This window comes from Ictalurus furcatus, chromosome 23, assembly GCF_023375685.1.
Source record: "Ictalurus furcatus strain D&B chromosome 23, Billie_1.0, whole genome shotgun sequence".
NCBI classification, from domain to species: Eukaryota; Metazoa; Chordata; class Actinopteri; order Siluriformes; family Ictaluridae; genus Ictalurus; species Ictalurus furcatus.
The window spans coordinates 9,186,456-9,200,386 of NC_071277.1; the positions used below are offsets into that span (position 1 = coordinate 9,186,456).

At 39.1% G+C, this 13,931-nt stretch overlaps 1 protein-coding gene across 2 annotated transcripts; it reads left to right on the forward strand.

The window, feature by feature from the left end:
- The first annotated feature begins 1,103 nt into the window (after positions 1–1,103).
- Positions 1,104–13,891, forward strand: cip2a (cellular inhibitor of PP2A). Of its 2 annotated transcripts, XM_053611754.1 has the most exons (21): positions 1,104–1,613; positions 1,839–1,986; positions 2,727–2,839; positions 2,991–3,085; positions 3,666–3,762; positions 3,863–3,985; positions 4,077–4,222; positions 5,177–5,252; positions 5,351–5,578; positions 7,394–7,553; positions 7,937–8,078; positions 8,298–8,397; positions 8,475–8,593; positions 9,054–9,243; positions 10,233–10,307; positions 10,995–11,105; positions 11,304–11,500; positions 11,612–11,725; positions 12,187–12,269; positions 12,650–12,768; positions 12,856–13,891. In XM_053611754.1, exons 1-21 carry the CDS (start codon positions 1,512–1,514, stop codon positions 13,006–13,008), a joined length of 2,691 nt encoding a protein of 896 aa, XP_053467729.1. In that variant the 5' UTR covers positions 1,104–1,511; the 3' UTR covers positions 13,009–13,891. The 2 variants fall into 2 exon arrangements, with proteins under 2 accessions (XP_053467729.1, XP_053467728.1); XM_053611753.1 differs by having other exon boundaries at positions 10,239–10,307; positions 12,650–13,891.
- Positions 13,892–13,931: the final 40 nt, after the last annotated feature.

Consider the following 13,931-nt stretch of genomic DNA (forward strand, 5'->3'; position numbering starts at 1 on the left):
TGAACAGGGTTTGCAGTAATCAGGTCTGGTTGCATCTAGTCCAGCTGAACCCCGTTATCAATGCAGTTTCATAGATTTGGGGAATTAGGGGACAAATACATTTTCACGCAGGCCCAGTTTGATAACTTTTTTGCTTCAATAAATAACATTTATCATTAAAAACTGTATTTTGTGCTTACTCAGGTTGCCATGTTTTTTTCTTCTTAGATTTTGTTTACATTTCTGAAACAATTGAGATATAAAATTGTAATGAGATATACACAAAAACAGAAGACATCTGGATACTGTTACTGATATCTGGATACTGATACTTACTAAAAAATACTTTTTCACAGCACTGTATAATTATATATTATATGTTATTTCTTCTTCTTCTTCTTCTTCTTCTTCTTCTTCTTAAATATAGTTCAGGATGATGTTTGGCAAATGAACTCTCTAACAAGCCAAAATGCAACTAACATTAAACATTTATAAAACATTTATTAAACAATTAAATTGTAAATTTAAAACAAACAAACAAACAAACAAACAGACAGGATGAGAGAGACAGAGAGAGAGAGAAATAAAGCAAGCAAACAAACAAGCAAATAAACAAATAAATAAAAAGATAAATAAATAAATAAGGAATAAATGCTTTTATAAATAAATGTGTTTACAAATAATTACATGCATAAATGCCTAAATAAACTTTGAGTATATTATATTATTATAAAAAATATAACAAACAAACAAACACTTGGACGTATTTAAAATGAATATATTACATTGTAAAATTCGCTCTTTAAGTTGTAATATTATTATTAATATTATTTATTTAAATCATGAAACAGCTTTATTTTATAAACTGGTCTCTCCACTCTGGAAACTGAATGACATGACACTTGGGGAGTTAGAGGCGTGGCTAACCTCAGGCTACGTCATTGCGTCGGTTTTAGAGGCGGGTTAGGGTTGATGTACTTTTAAGATAAAACATTTACACAGTTAAATCAGGCACAAAAAAAAGAATCAAACACATATTACTTGAACGAGTATGTATGTAGTATGTTGTTAATCTGAATAATTTTTTCTAAAGGCAACTGTAAGGCATTTCAGTTCCTCTGTGTTCCATCTACCCCCTGCGTAGAAAATGGACTGTTCCAGCCGCATTTCGAAGTTGAAAGCGGGAGGAAGTCAGGTTCCCTGCACGAGCTGAAAGAATAGACGATTCCCCTTACACGAAAAACAAAACAACAACAACAACAAAAATACAACACAATAAGTCAAATTGGTTTATTAAGCGACTTTAGTGTAAGATACTAAGATGTGTAATGTCAGAATATCAGGAGATTAAATCCTTTATAACGTTAACTCTACATAAAAGAACAAGCTAAGTTAGCTAGTAAACATTGCTAGCTAGCAGACAAGCTAGTTAGGTTTCAGTGGCCGCTTATTGTATTTACACGATTAGTTTAAACTGATCGATTAGGATTATAAATTAGATTTAACTGAGTAGTTCTTTTGGTTTATTTGAGATGGATGTAACGACGTGTCTGAAGTCTCTGCTTCTGGCGATTCGACAACACAGAGACCACAGAGGCACAATGAACGCATCACTGCTCCAAAAACAAATCCAAGTGAGTTGACAAGTTCACACTTAAACATTAAATATAAAGTTCTGCTGATGTAAGGTTCTACTTGACATCCTTTCAGCTCACGCGTTTGACACGAAAGCAAAGTGCATACACTTTCCTACATGTCTGCTCTACATGGGGTATAAATCAGCTGCTTCAGGAAGCTGTGTAGTGCTCTTCATGTCCAGTACTGAGCTGTCTGAATGACGGACTGTGGTGTTTCTGCAGGACGTGTCGGCCTTAAAGTGCTCCAGGATCTTATCCTCAGGACAGGTTCTCCCCAGTGAGTGTCTGAATGGTCTGCTGGAAGTAGCTGGAGATCCCAACACCAGTCCTGCTCTTACAGGGAGCGTCCTGTCTCTGCTCGCCCAGCTCGGTATGCCCTGGCAGGCTGAAAGATCGCTCTTTTTTTGTCCTTTTACAGCAGGTGTATCAGACTCGTTTTATGTGCATAAGTCCAGTGTCTTAGTACTCAGTACTTTAGGGCTACATTAGACTTAGTCCAGTGTCTTAGTACTCAGTACTTTAAGGATACATTAGACTTAGTCCAGTGTCTTAGTACTCAGTACTTTAGGGATACATTAAACTTAGACCAGTGTCTTAGTACTCAGTACTTTAGAGCTACATTAGACGTAGTCCAGTGTCTTAGTACTCAGTACTTTAGGGATACATTACACTTAGTCCAGTGTCTTAGTACTCAGTACTTTAGAGCTACATTAGTCTTAGTCCAGTGTCTTAGTACTCAGTACTTTAGGGATACATTACACTTAGTCCAGTGTCTTAGTACTCAGTACTTTAGAGCTACATTAGTCTTAGTCCAGTGTCTTAGTACTCAGTACTTTAGAGCTACATTAAACTTAGACCAGTGTCTTAGTACTCAGTACTTTAGAGCTACATTAGACTTAGTCCAGTGTCTTAGTACTCAGTACTTTAGGGATACATTACACTTAGTCCAGTGTCTTTGTACTCAGTACTTTAGGGATACATTAGACTTAGTTCAGTGTCTTAGTACTCAGTACTTTAGAGCTACATTAGACTTAGTCTAGTGTCTTAGTACTTTAGGGCTACATTACACTTAGTCCAGTGTCTTAGTACTAAGAATTGTTTGTCCTTCAGCATCTGATGACGAGAGCAAAGAGGCGCTTCATAGCCGTTATAACATCGTTGGCACGCTGGCGGCCGTCATCCACTGTAACAGAGCTACACCTGAGGAGCCGATCGTGCTACAGGTAAAAATCCCCTCACACCCTTTTCACTGCAGATGCGTGGCTTAAATTCAATAGAGAAACATCTCTATGACATCTGACATTTTTTTTGCATCATTTGCATAAATTGCATAAAATCTCCATTTAATTATCACCATTTTTTTTTGTTTCTCAGTGTCTTCAGGTCCTGCAGCGTCTCACTTACAACGTCAGACTCCTGCACTGCGCCTCCCACATAGACGACCTCCTCACGTTCCTCATGCTCAACATGTAAGATTTATTGTGTGATCTGCATCTAGTTGTATTTTATATGTATTTTGTTACATGTGCTGCTGCATATATAAAAAGCAGAAGGGAAAAAAACGCTGCTGTGATGTTCGTGTGGGGCGCTGACACACCATCACCTTTTCCTGTTGGGCCCCTCATTGTGGCGTTTTCACAAAACCACAAAGCTGCTTTCGTTACATCCTCAGTACAATTGCTGCACAGCGATCGGAGACAATCTCGGGTATTATCATCAACTCCTGATCCTTACACATGGCCCCTGTGAAGGAACAGCACCCAAAATTTTTGGATTTTGGTTGTAACCCTGCAGAAAAACTGTGAATATAAATGAACATTTGTCCCAAGTCTTGTTAGACATTACAATAAGATGCTCCACGCTGTTATTCATTCCATGGGGTGCCAATTATTTTAGAACCAACATTCAAAAACTAAACGTGTACACGTTTAGTGCAAAAGATCACTCATTGCATTGTTACAACCCCCCATCCCCCCCCCCGCCATTACTGCTGCAATACTTTTTGGAGTTGTCTGTAAGTAAGACAACTGACTCACTGTTCACTTGCAGCCAGTCTCAGAATGATGACATCACCAAGCCGTGCTTAGGACTGATGGCTAATCTATGTCGACACAACCAGTCTGTACAGGTGCAGATTAAATCTCAGGTAGGACACGCCCCCTCAATTTGTACTCCGCCCCCTTATTTCCATGCTTAAGTGAAGCTCCTATTGATTTTTATTTCCCCTCTTCCATCATACTTTCCAGAGTAACATTAAAGCTTTCTACAGAGCTTTACTTAACTTCCTCGGTCACAACTGCCTCACCGTGGTCGTCTTCGCGCTCTCGATCTTATCCAGCCTAACCCTCAGTGAGGAAGTGGGACAAAAGGTACTTGCTGAATTCATCTCTATGATCTTGCCGTCTGCTCCTCTGCGGTTTAACACTTTAACTTTCTATTTCTGTGCATGCGTGGTTTCAGTTGTTTAACGCAAAGAACATTCACCAGACCTTCCAGCTCATCTTTAACATCACCGTGAACGGGGACGGAACCCTGACGAGGAACTACGCCGTCGATTTACTGGTGGATCTGCTCAAAAACGCCAAGATTGCTGATTACCTCACCAAGTAGGCTCGTCACTGGTCTTTAAAAACAACAACAAAAACACTCTACTAATGACTGATGGTGCTTTCACACTGCTATTATAACAACACTATTATCGTGTTATAAGTTAGTATCTGCTAACTAAATCTCCTAGATCACGTTTATTATCATCAGAAATACAATTTAAATAAAGATTGGTTTACATCTGGTGATAAAGAGATTCAAAATAGACGAGCAGACAGGTACTATCACTGTGACGTGTGTGTGTGTGTACATTAATGAAAGAAAACTAGAGCAAAAGGTTTGTAAATATACAGTATGTATAAAAATATACAGTTTATCTATGAAATATAACTTCCATATATAAAATATAAATTAGAATATACAATATGGAATAGAAAATGGATAAAATAAAAAAGAAGGAAAGAAAAATAGAGCAAAACTGTTTGCTGTAAAAATATTAATATAAAACACACACACACACACATATATATATATATATATATATATATATATATATATATATATATATATATATATATACATACATACATACATATATATGTGTGTGTGTGTGTGTGTGTTTTTTATATTAATATTTTATACACTTGATATTTTATTTTAAAAAAATATATAAAAATTTAAATGAAACTATTTAAATAAATAAAAAAAATCTAACAAAGGTAGTATCATAATAATATTGTGTATCGTGTGTAATATCGTCTGGAACGCGGGTGGTTTTTTACTAACAGCAGGTATAAGCCGTTTCCCAGACGATGGCACATGATGTCAAGCGCACGTAATGCGACGCTGCTAGAAAGCTAAAACCCAGAATCAACAGACCTGCTGTTAGTAGGTGACCATCAGTCACCATCAGACGGAGGCGTAATTGTCAAGTGACAGCAACTCTATGGTGTGAAATCAGCCTTGTTGTAGTTTTACTGTTTTAACACTATTGTCTCTGTGTGTGTGTTTAGTTATAAACACCTCCCCGTGTGTCTGAGCGAGGTGGTCGGCCTTCTCCACGGTAAAGACCCGGATACAGCAGTGAAGGTGACGTATCTTTAGCAGAGATAATAAATAACATCAGCCCTTTAAGCAATGATCTGGTTTTAATAAGTTATAAATATTAAAGTTTGGTGTCTGTGCAGGTTCTGGAGCTGCTCGTGTCTCTGTGCTCGGTTCCACCCCTGCGCAGACTCATCTGTCAGACGGTTTTAAAACCCGCCGCCCCTCGACTGCAGCCCACTGCCAGGAACCCTGATAAGGTCAGGGGGGCGGAGCCTGGTCTGGCGCTGCTCCAGTGGGCCACGTGCCCACTGCAGGGACCTGAGCGGTGCTGCCTGCTCGCGCTGGAGCTCTTCACTGAGCTGTTTGAGGTGTGTGAGGAGAACACTGGTTCTCTGGTCTCAAGCCTCAGAACCTTACAATCTAAAAATAACCATTATTATTATTGTTAAAATTATTATTATTATTATTATTATTATTATTACACAGCATGAAAAGTGCAGAGATGATCCATGCCATGATGCACAAAAAGCAAGACGTGTAGTATTCAATCTTGAGGCTCTTTCTTAATTTTTAATACTACTACAACTACTACTAACAATAATAAAAAATTATAATATATTTCATTTAATACACTTTTATAGAGCACATTTTAGAGAGGAAAAAAAAAGCAAATAATAAACAACGTTATGGAGGAAGCAGAAAATAGACACGATAATAAATACAAAAATCCTAAGAATAAATCATTAAAAAAATATATTATAAATAAATTCATTTGTAATTTTACAAAAAAAAAAACAACAACTTTACACCACTCCAGCCCATTCTTGTCATTACACATAGTGATCTTAGGTTTGTGTGCAGCTTCTCGGCCATGGAAAGTCATTTCATGAAGCTCGGGTCCTGTTCTGATGTTGCTTCTAGAAGCAGTTTGGAACTGTGTAGTGACTGATGTAATGGAAGATAAGCTCTGTTTGCGTGCGGTGTGCAACAACACTCAGCAGTCTGCTCTGTAAGTGTCAACAGTGGTCAGCCGCTTCGTGGCCGAGCTGCTGTCGGTCCTAAACACTTCCATTTCACTATAATAGCACTTCATATATATATATATATATATGTGTGTGTGTGTGTGTGTGTGTGTGTGTGTGTGTGTATGTATACAGTGTGTATATATATGTGTGTGTATATATATGTGTGTGTGTATATATATATATATATATATATATATATATATATATATATATATATATATATATATATATGTGTGTGTGTGTGTGTGTGTGTGTGTGTGTGTGTATATATATATATATATATATATATATATATATATATATATATATATATATATATATAACATAAAACAGTCAGCCTTTGCTATACCACAGCTTTAAAACTCTGAGAGCTGCACGTACTGTGTTTTTTGTCCCACATAACGGAGCTCAGAACGTTGACCGTCGTCTAAACATGTTTTCATTTCCTAAAACCTCGCCACATCACACACTGTGGTTTCTGTCTCTGTCTTCTGTGCACAATATAATGTAAAAAAAAGAAGCAGTGCTGAGAAATGCTCTCTCAATACGTCGAAAAAATAAAAGTGCCATTTTGCTGGAGTACAGGCACACACCTACACTCCAGTCCATTCCTGAGAACCTGTGCGCTTATATCATTATTTTAAAGAACAAATATCTCAAAGTAAACGTTGGATAGACAACAACAGGAGGTTGAGCAATGCACGGAAATTCATCAATTCCAGCAGTTAGTATAGGCAGCGCATTAATTTAGAGCGGTGATTAAACGGACTGTAACGACATGTGCTGTGTACGGTTTTAACGCACACCTTCCAGCCAATCAGAATCGAGTATTCGGTCAGACCATGGTGTAAATAAAATTAATGAAACTTAATTAAAGGGAAGGGAAAAGAATACAGTTGTAAAGATTCAATACAGATGTTTTACGTTAAATGAGCTTCTTCTAATCATATAAGTTGTTATCTAGTGAAAAATATCTAGTGATATCTGCAATCTCTCAGAAAATCAGGATTCTTTCAAAATTAAATATGTAAATATGCTTTGTCAAGAGGGGGCGCTATAACCTGAAGGTACTGTGAATCGTCCCATTACTGTGTCCTTATTGTCTCGTCTTGTATTACGCTAATCTCTAATAGACACTGTGTGTGTGTTTATGCTCAGGAAGTGATTGGTTCCTCGCAGTCTGGTTCTGCCCGCTCGTTTTTGGAGCTCCTCCTCCCAGCGCTGCAGAGTTTACTGCACACGCCAGACTTCAGCGAAGGAGACGCGCTGCTACAGAGGCACTGTGCTAGAGCTGGACGAGCGCTGGACCTCCTGATTGATATCCTATACAGTACCTGTTCCACAGCAGTGTGCCAATGACTACAGTGTTTTATTTATATTTATCTGTTTATAGTCATGTTGCGAAGGAAAAACGAAAACAAGACATGGCTTGTCGAGAAACTCCTCTGACACTGGAGACTCCTTCCTTACATGTTAAATAAACGCCTCCTTACAGAAAACGATTACACGCGTATTATCATCCATTTATGTGGCGTATACACGGCGTACCTGTGAATGAGCCGTTACTATAGAAACGGTAACGTATCAGAACGAGCGCGTTACTATAAACCTGTGATTTGCATCAGCGCTCGTGTCAGAAATTCGCCGCTGTTCTAGAAAACGAATCAACGCCACCTGATGAAATGTCCTTGACACGCTCACTCCTGTGTGGAGACGACTTCCTGAAGACTCTGGTGGCGCAGCACGTGAGCTCGGAGCTGTGCGTGTCGCTGGTGGAGCTGCTGCTGTCTAACAGTCAGGACTACGTCACATCTATCTGCTCGGACTCGAGCTCCCGGCTCAGGTGGGATAAACGTCCGTCAGCCATCAGGCAGCTTGAGGAGCTTTTTATTTATTTTATTTTTTAAATGCAGTTTTATTTTTTCATCTAGTAGTGAGTCAGATCTGAACTCATGTGGTCAACAGCCAATGAGAATCGAGAGCACAAAACGGGAAGTAGAGAAAGGAAAATGTTCGTGGGTATAGTGCGTGACCTTTCCCTTCTTCATCTCGTGTCCTGTAGCCACGCGTGCTGTGAGACGGTCCTGAAGACTCTGGAGCTGATGAGCCAGCTGAAGCAGCACGTAGACGACATGGAGACCTGCTTTTACCGGATGCTGCAGGTAAAATGTTAAAGAGTGTGTGTGTGTGGATAATAGGAAGTGTGTATCGTATACCAAATGCTGTGATTGCTGTGTAGGACCAGCGCATGGTGACGCCTCTGTCTCAGGCCCTGACGTCTCAGCACCGAGAGCAAGTACACACGGCGCTGCACGTCCTGTTCGAAGCCGCTCCGCTGCCCGATTTCCCAGCCGTCATGTGAGTGTACGAGCAGAAATCACGAGTATTAAGAAGTGGCAGTTTAGTGAAAAAGAAAATCATTATAATTTAGGCTGGTCTGTTCATAGGTATTAGATTTAAACTTCAGTAAAAGAAAAAAATACAGTTATTTACTACATAATAATAAGTATCTAGTAGTAATTTAATAAATAGTTTTTTTTATTTTTCATGATTTGTCGTAATTCCCATACATTTACAATCATAAATTTGTTTTGTATTTTTATCTTTTGGATCCAAAATGAAAAGTGCAACATAAATAAACAACAACAACAAAAGAGCAGTTATACAGCTTAATGCACTTGGAATTAGGCATTAGGAATACACGATTCGTAGTATGTGTTACCTAATAATAATAATAATAATATTAATAATGAGACAGATATCAGACTTGTTTCTGTGCGTACACGCTCGTGATGTTCCTGGTTTTTTTTCCTCTCAGTTTAGGAGAAAACATCGCAGCGAATAACGCGTACCGGCAGCGCGAGGGCAAGCTGAGCGTCAGAGGCGGCGGCGTTCAGGAGGACGGAGTGGCCCCAGAGAAGAACTTTACTCTGTCCTCTGCTGCTCCGAACAGTCCGTCTCGCCAGAGCATCGACAGCCTCATCGAGAAACTGCAGAGCGGCATTCAGGTGTGCTCCTCATTTACTTTTAATTCATTTTAATTTATTCATTCATTATTCATATTAGTATGCGTGCATTAGTAATTACAGGTGGACTGATAACCGATTGATCAATCGATAGTTTTTAAAACTGATACTCTAAAATATAAAATATTGCTGAACTTTATTACACAAAAAAAAACATGAGAACGTACTGCACTTTTTAAAAATGAAATAAATATCTAAATATATATATATATATATATATATATATATATATATATATATATATATATATATATTAAAGCAAATAAAAGATCCAACACATCCAACCTGAACCAAAACGTAACGCTCCAAATAACAAATAAAAAGAGACGTCCAAAGCGAATAAAAAAAACACTTCGAATAACACGACAAAATTTGTCAGTTTTCCGTCATATCCATTTCATTGATGGAATTACAGGTTTATTATTATGTATTAATACGCATGTTTTAACATGTGTGTCTATTGTACCAGCTCATTATACAGAAATAAACCAGTACTGATTTACTTCGTGTCATATCACACTGGTCTGGTGTGTAACTGCACGGTCTGAAGTGCTGTTCCACTGTAATGCAACTTCTCTCCAGCGTGAGGCGTGCAAGGGCAAAAAACAAGATCAAATATTCATTTATCTCTCACGTTTGAGTTTTGACGTAGTTACATTTTGTCTTTGTATAGCTGAAGTGCAATAAAATCACCTTCTATTACATTTTCATTTGAACCGAGCGTGATATCGGAGTGTGTGGACTTGGAAGACTTTAATCCCTCATGTATTTCTCGAGCCAGTTATTACTGTAATATTTTATTAATGCTGTGTTTTTGCTACTCATTGTGCTCTGTATTAAAATCTATAAGTAATATAGATAGTAATAGTTTTATATACACGACTACGAGGGGAAATTCTGACGAGTTCCTGTCTCTGGTTAAAAGTATTTTCGCTTTCTTTCGGCTCATCCGGTGTCATTTCTTGTTGAAGTTACAGGAGCAGATGAAAGATGTGCACGTGTCGGAGATCATCGACGTGTACGAGCAGAAAATCTCCGCCCTGGCCGTACGTCACCTTAAAGATCAGATACGTTTCGTTTGTTATATTTGTTTTGTTTGTTTTGTTTTTTTGTTTTAATTGAATTTGTGAGTGTGGGTGTATATTATATACAAGTTTACATAAAAATCTATTATTTATTTATTTACTTCTTTGTTTGTTTGTTTTTTTTATTATTAAAAAAATTATTTAGACACATTTTTTTAAAATAAAATCCAAATTATATTCAGATTAATTTAAACTTGATATTGGGATCGCTATCTGTTTGTTTGTTTGTTCATTGATTTATTTATTTGTTTATTTATCTATCTGTTTGTTTATAATTTAGACACGTTTTTAAAATCAAAATTATATCCAAACCAGTTTAAACTTGATATTGGGATCTTTATTTGTTTATTTATTTATTTATTTGCTGTGGGTTTTTTCATAAATGTGCTATCTCTTAATATGAGCTACTTTGAAACACTTTGAAATTCACTCATGCTCTCTCTCTCTGTCTGTTTCTCTCTGTCTGTCTCTCTCTGTCTGTCTCTCTCTCTCATGCTCTCTCTCTCTGTCTGTCTCTCTCTCTCTCTCTCTCTCTCTCTCTCTCTCTCTCTCTGTGTGTGTCTGTCTCTCTCTGTCTCTCTCTCTCTCTCTGTCTCTGTCTCTCTCTCTCTCTCTCTCTCTCTCTCTCGGTTCTGTGTGTGTGTCCAGTCTAAGGAAGGCCGTCTGCAGGACCTGCTGGAGGCCAAAGCTCTTGCTCTGTCTCAGGCTGACCGTCTGATTGCTCAGTACCGCTGTCAGAGAGCACAGGCCGAGGCTGAGGTGAGACAGACACCTGCGCACACACACGCACCCTTCACACATTTATTTCACACGTTCAACGGCACAGCATGCACACACTCGTTTTTTTCAAAGCCACATTCTAGGTCGACTCTTCAGCTTGTAAGCTTCACTCGCCCACCTACACCCACATATACACTCTGACATACTCTCCAACCCCCTGATGATGTCCGTTTGAAGGCCCGGAAGCTGGCGTCTCTGCTGAAGGACACGGAGAAGAGGAAGGAGGAGCTGCAGGTCGAGCTGAGCGATCAGGTGATGGAGGTGGAGAAGCTGAAGAGCGACAGTCAGCAGCTCCTGCAGCACATCAGCCGCCTGCAGGCCGTGTCTGACGAACACCAGAACCTGAAGAGCACCTACAATCAGCTGCTGAGCAGGTGAGGACAGACGTCCCTCTTCCTATCACAGGAACTTACGGTACTCAGCTCACTGCTGACTAATTATTAACCGTAATTCAGTGTAGCAGCGTAACCTCTGCTCGTCTTTAGGTACAATAAAAGCGAAGCGATGCTGAAGGAGCTCCAGGCTGCCCACATCTCCCTCACGCAGCAGGCCGAGTCCCTGAAGAAGAGCAACGACGGACTCAAAATGCAGCAGGAGAGGTCGGTCTGGGGTCACGATCAATCTCCGTCACACTGTTGTAGAATACCGAGTGATGAGCTTCTTGAGGAAATGTGAAGATTTTGAGCTGCTTTAGCTGCAAACTACAGGCTGCCAAAAATATGTTGCAGTTACACAGTCCTGGCAGTAGGGGATGCAACACCCTTAGCACCTTGGAAGCAGTTGATTATAGTGTTTTATACAAAAAAAATTTATTAGTTATTTAGTGAATTTATTAAAAAGCATTAGAATTTATTATTTAAAAACAGAAATCAGTTTCTTTTTGTAGACTTTATAGGCATACATTTTTCTTTTTTCTTTTTTTCTAGCTGTTTGTTTCCAATCCTGTATATCATGATACATAACATGTATTATAAAAATATCTTCCAGTATCGTGATATGATCATTTTGTTATATCACCAAACCCTAACTTAAACCTCGCTCTTTTTTTTTTTTTCTTCAGGTTGTCCTCAGAGCTTCAGCACAAGGAAGGGAAGATCTCAACCATGGAAGCAGCCATGCAGGAGAAACACCACACTATTGCGGGTGAGGAGACGTTGTAGCTCGCGGAGTGTGTGTGATAACGCAGTTACACAGTCTCTGTGTGTGTGTGTGTGTATTTAAAGTCATGGCCTGAAAGTCAGAAAGGTATTTTCTTTTCTTTCTGGTAGAACGACGCTCTGATGTAGAAGTGTCAGCAGCATAGCCTAATTTAAACTGCCATGACCCTGCCCAGGCCGTTACTGAGGATGAACGAATGCTGTAAATGCATCACGCAGCCCTGCACGTTCACGTTCTTGTTAATGAATATAGTCATCGTTTGTTCATCTGAAAGCTTAACAGTGATACGCTGTGAATATTTCAGGCATCCCCCACGCCCGAAACAATCCACCATCTATTCGTATCTGTATTTGTATTCGTTTCAGACCTGCAGGCCGAGGTGAGGAAACAGGAGGAGCAGGCCGGAGAGCTGGAGGAGAACGTCAACATGCTGAGGAAGGAACTCGCCAAGACAGAGCAGGCCAGGAAGGATGCCAGCATCAAGGTGAGAGAGAAGAGAATTACGTCCTTCTCCAAGCAGGCTGGCTCTAAAATGAAATCCGGTTTCATCTCGAGCTTTTCTCTTCCTCAGGCCTCATCTCTGGAGCTGCAAAGATCTCAACTGGAGTCCAAACTGCAGAAGAAGGAAGAGGAGCTGAACAAACACACGCAGATGATCGCCATGATCCACAGCCTGAGCAGCGGCAAGCTGAAGAGCGACGCCACGGCCAACCTTTCTCTGTGACACACACACACACACACACACACACACAAACACACTGTACACATATCCAGATTAATGGATTCTAGAAGTAATGGCCCCATTTACAGACACTCCAGATTTTTGGTTTACATGCACTACACACACACACCAGCCATGATGAACTCGGATGACAAATACATGAAATAGATTTTAAATATTTTTAACTCTGAGATCCAGGTAACTTATTGCCTTTTCTTTGTGTGTTGTTGTCTGTCTGTACTTTTTCTACACGTTGTTCCTCTCGGATCATATTTTAAAATAAATAAACGAATATTTCATTATATTAATTAATGCATATTTTATCTGGCATTGCGAAACGATTCCGTTCCAAGATGGATTTAATCAATTAGTTCATTTTTAATGTACTGATTTTGTTTGGGGGGTTGGGGGGGAAGAAAAAGATTTGACATAGCCAGTAGATGGCGCTGCACCTCATGATGACTGAATAAACTCCATTTTTGAGTCTGGTCCAACAATTAAATCAAACGAGTAAATCACACAAAAGCAGAAATAGATGAGATTTTATTATTTTATTTTTTTTTACAGATGTTTTTCATTAAATCCTGATGTGTTACGCCTCCCTTTAATTACCGTTTAATTATCCCTGTGGGGGTAGTGTTCATGCTGTATGAAGGTCAAAGGCTGCTGTGTTTATTGTGTTTTACTGACTGACTAATTAGTGACAAGTCAGTTTCTGTTTTATTTACTGAGCCCCGTGATGGAATGTGATAAACTCCATACAGGCTTTACTCGTTTATTTCTTCAGCACGGCTTTTCCTTATTGTCATCGTAGAAACTCGTGTCAGTCATAATATCGCTGCTTGGCCTGCAGAGTCCAGCAGATTTTCTCTTCTTTTCTTTTTTTTTTTTACTTTTTGGCTACTGAATAGTGCTTTATTTAGAAA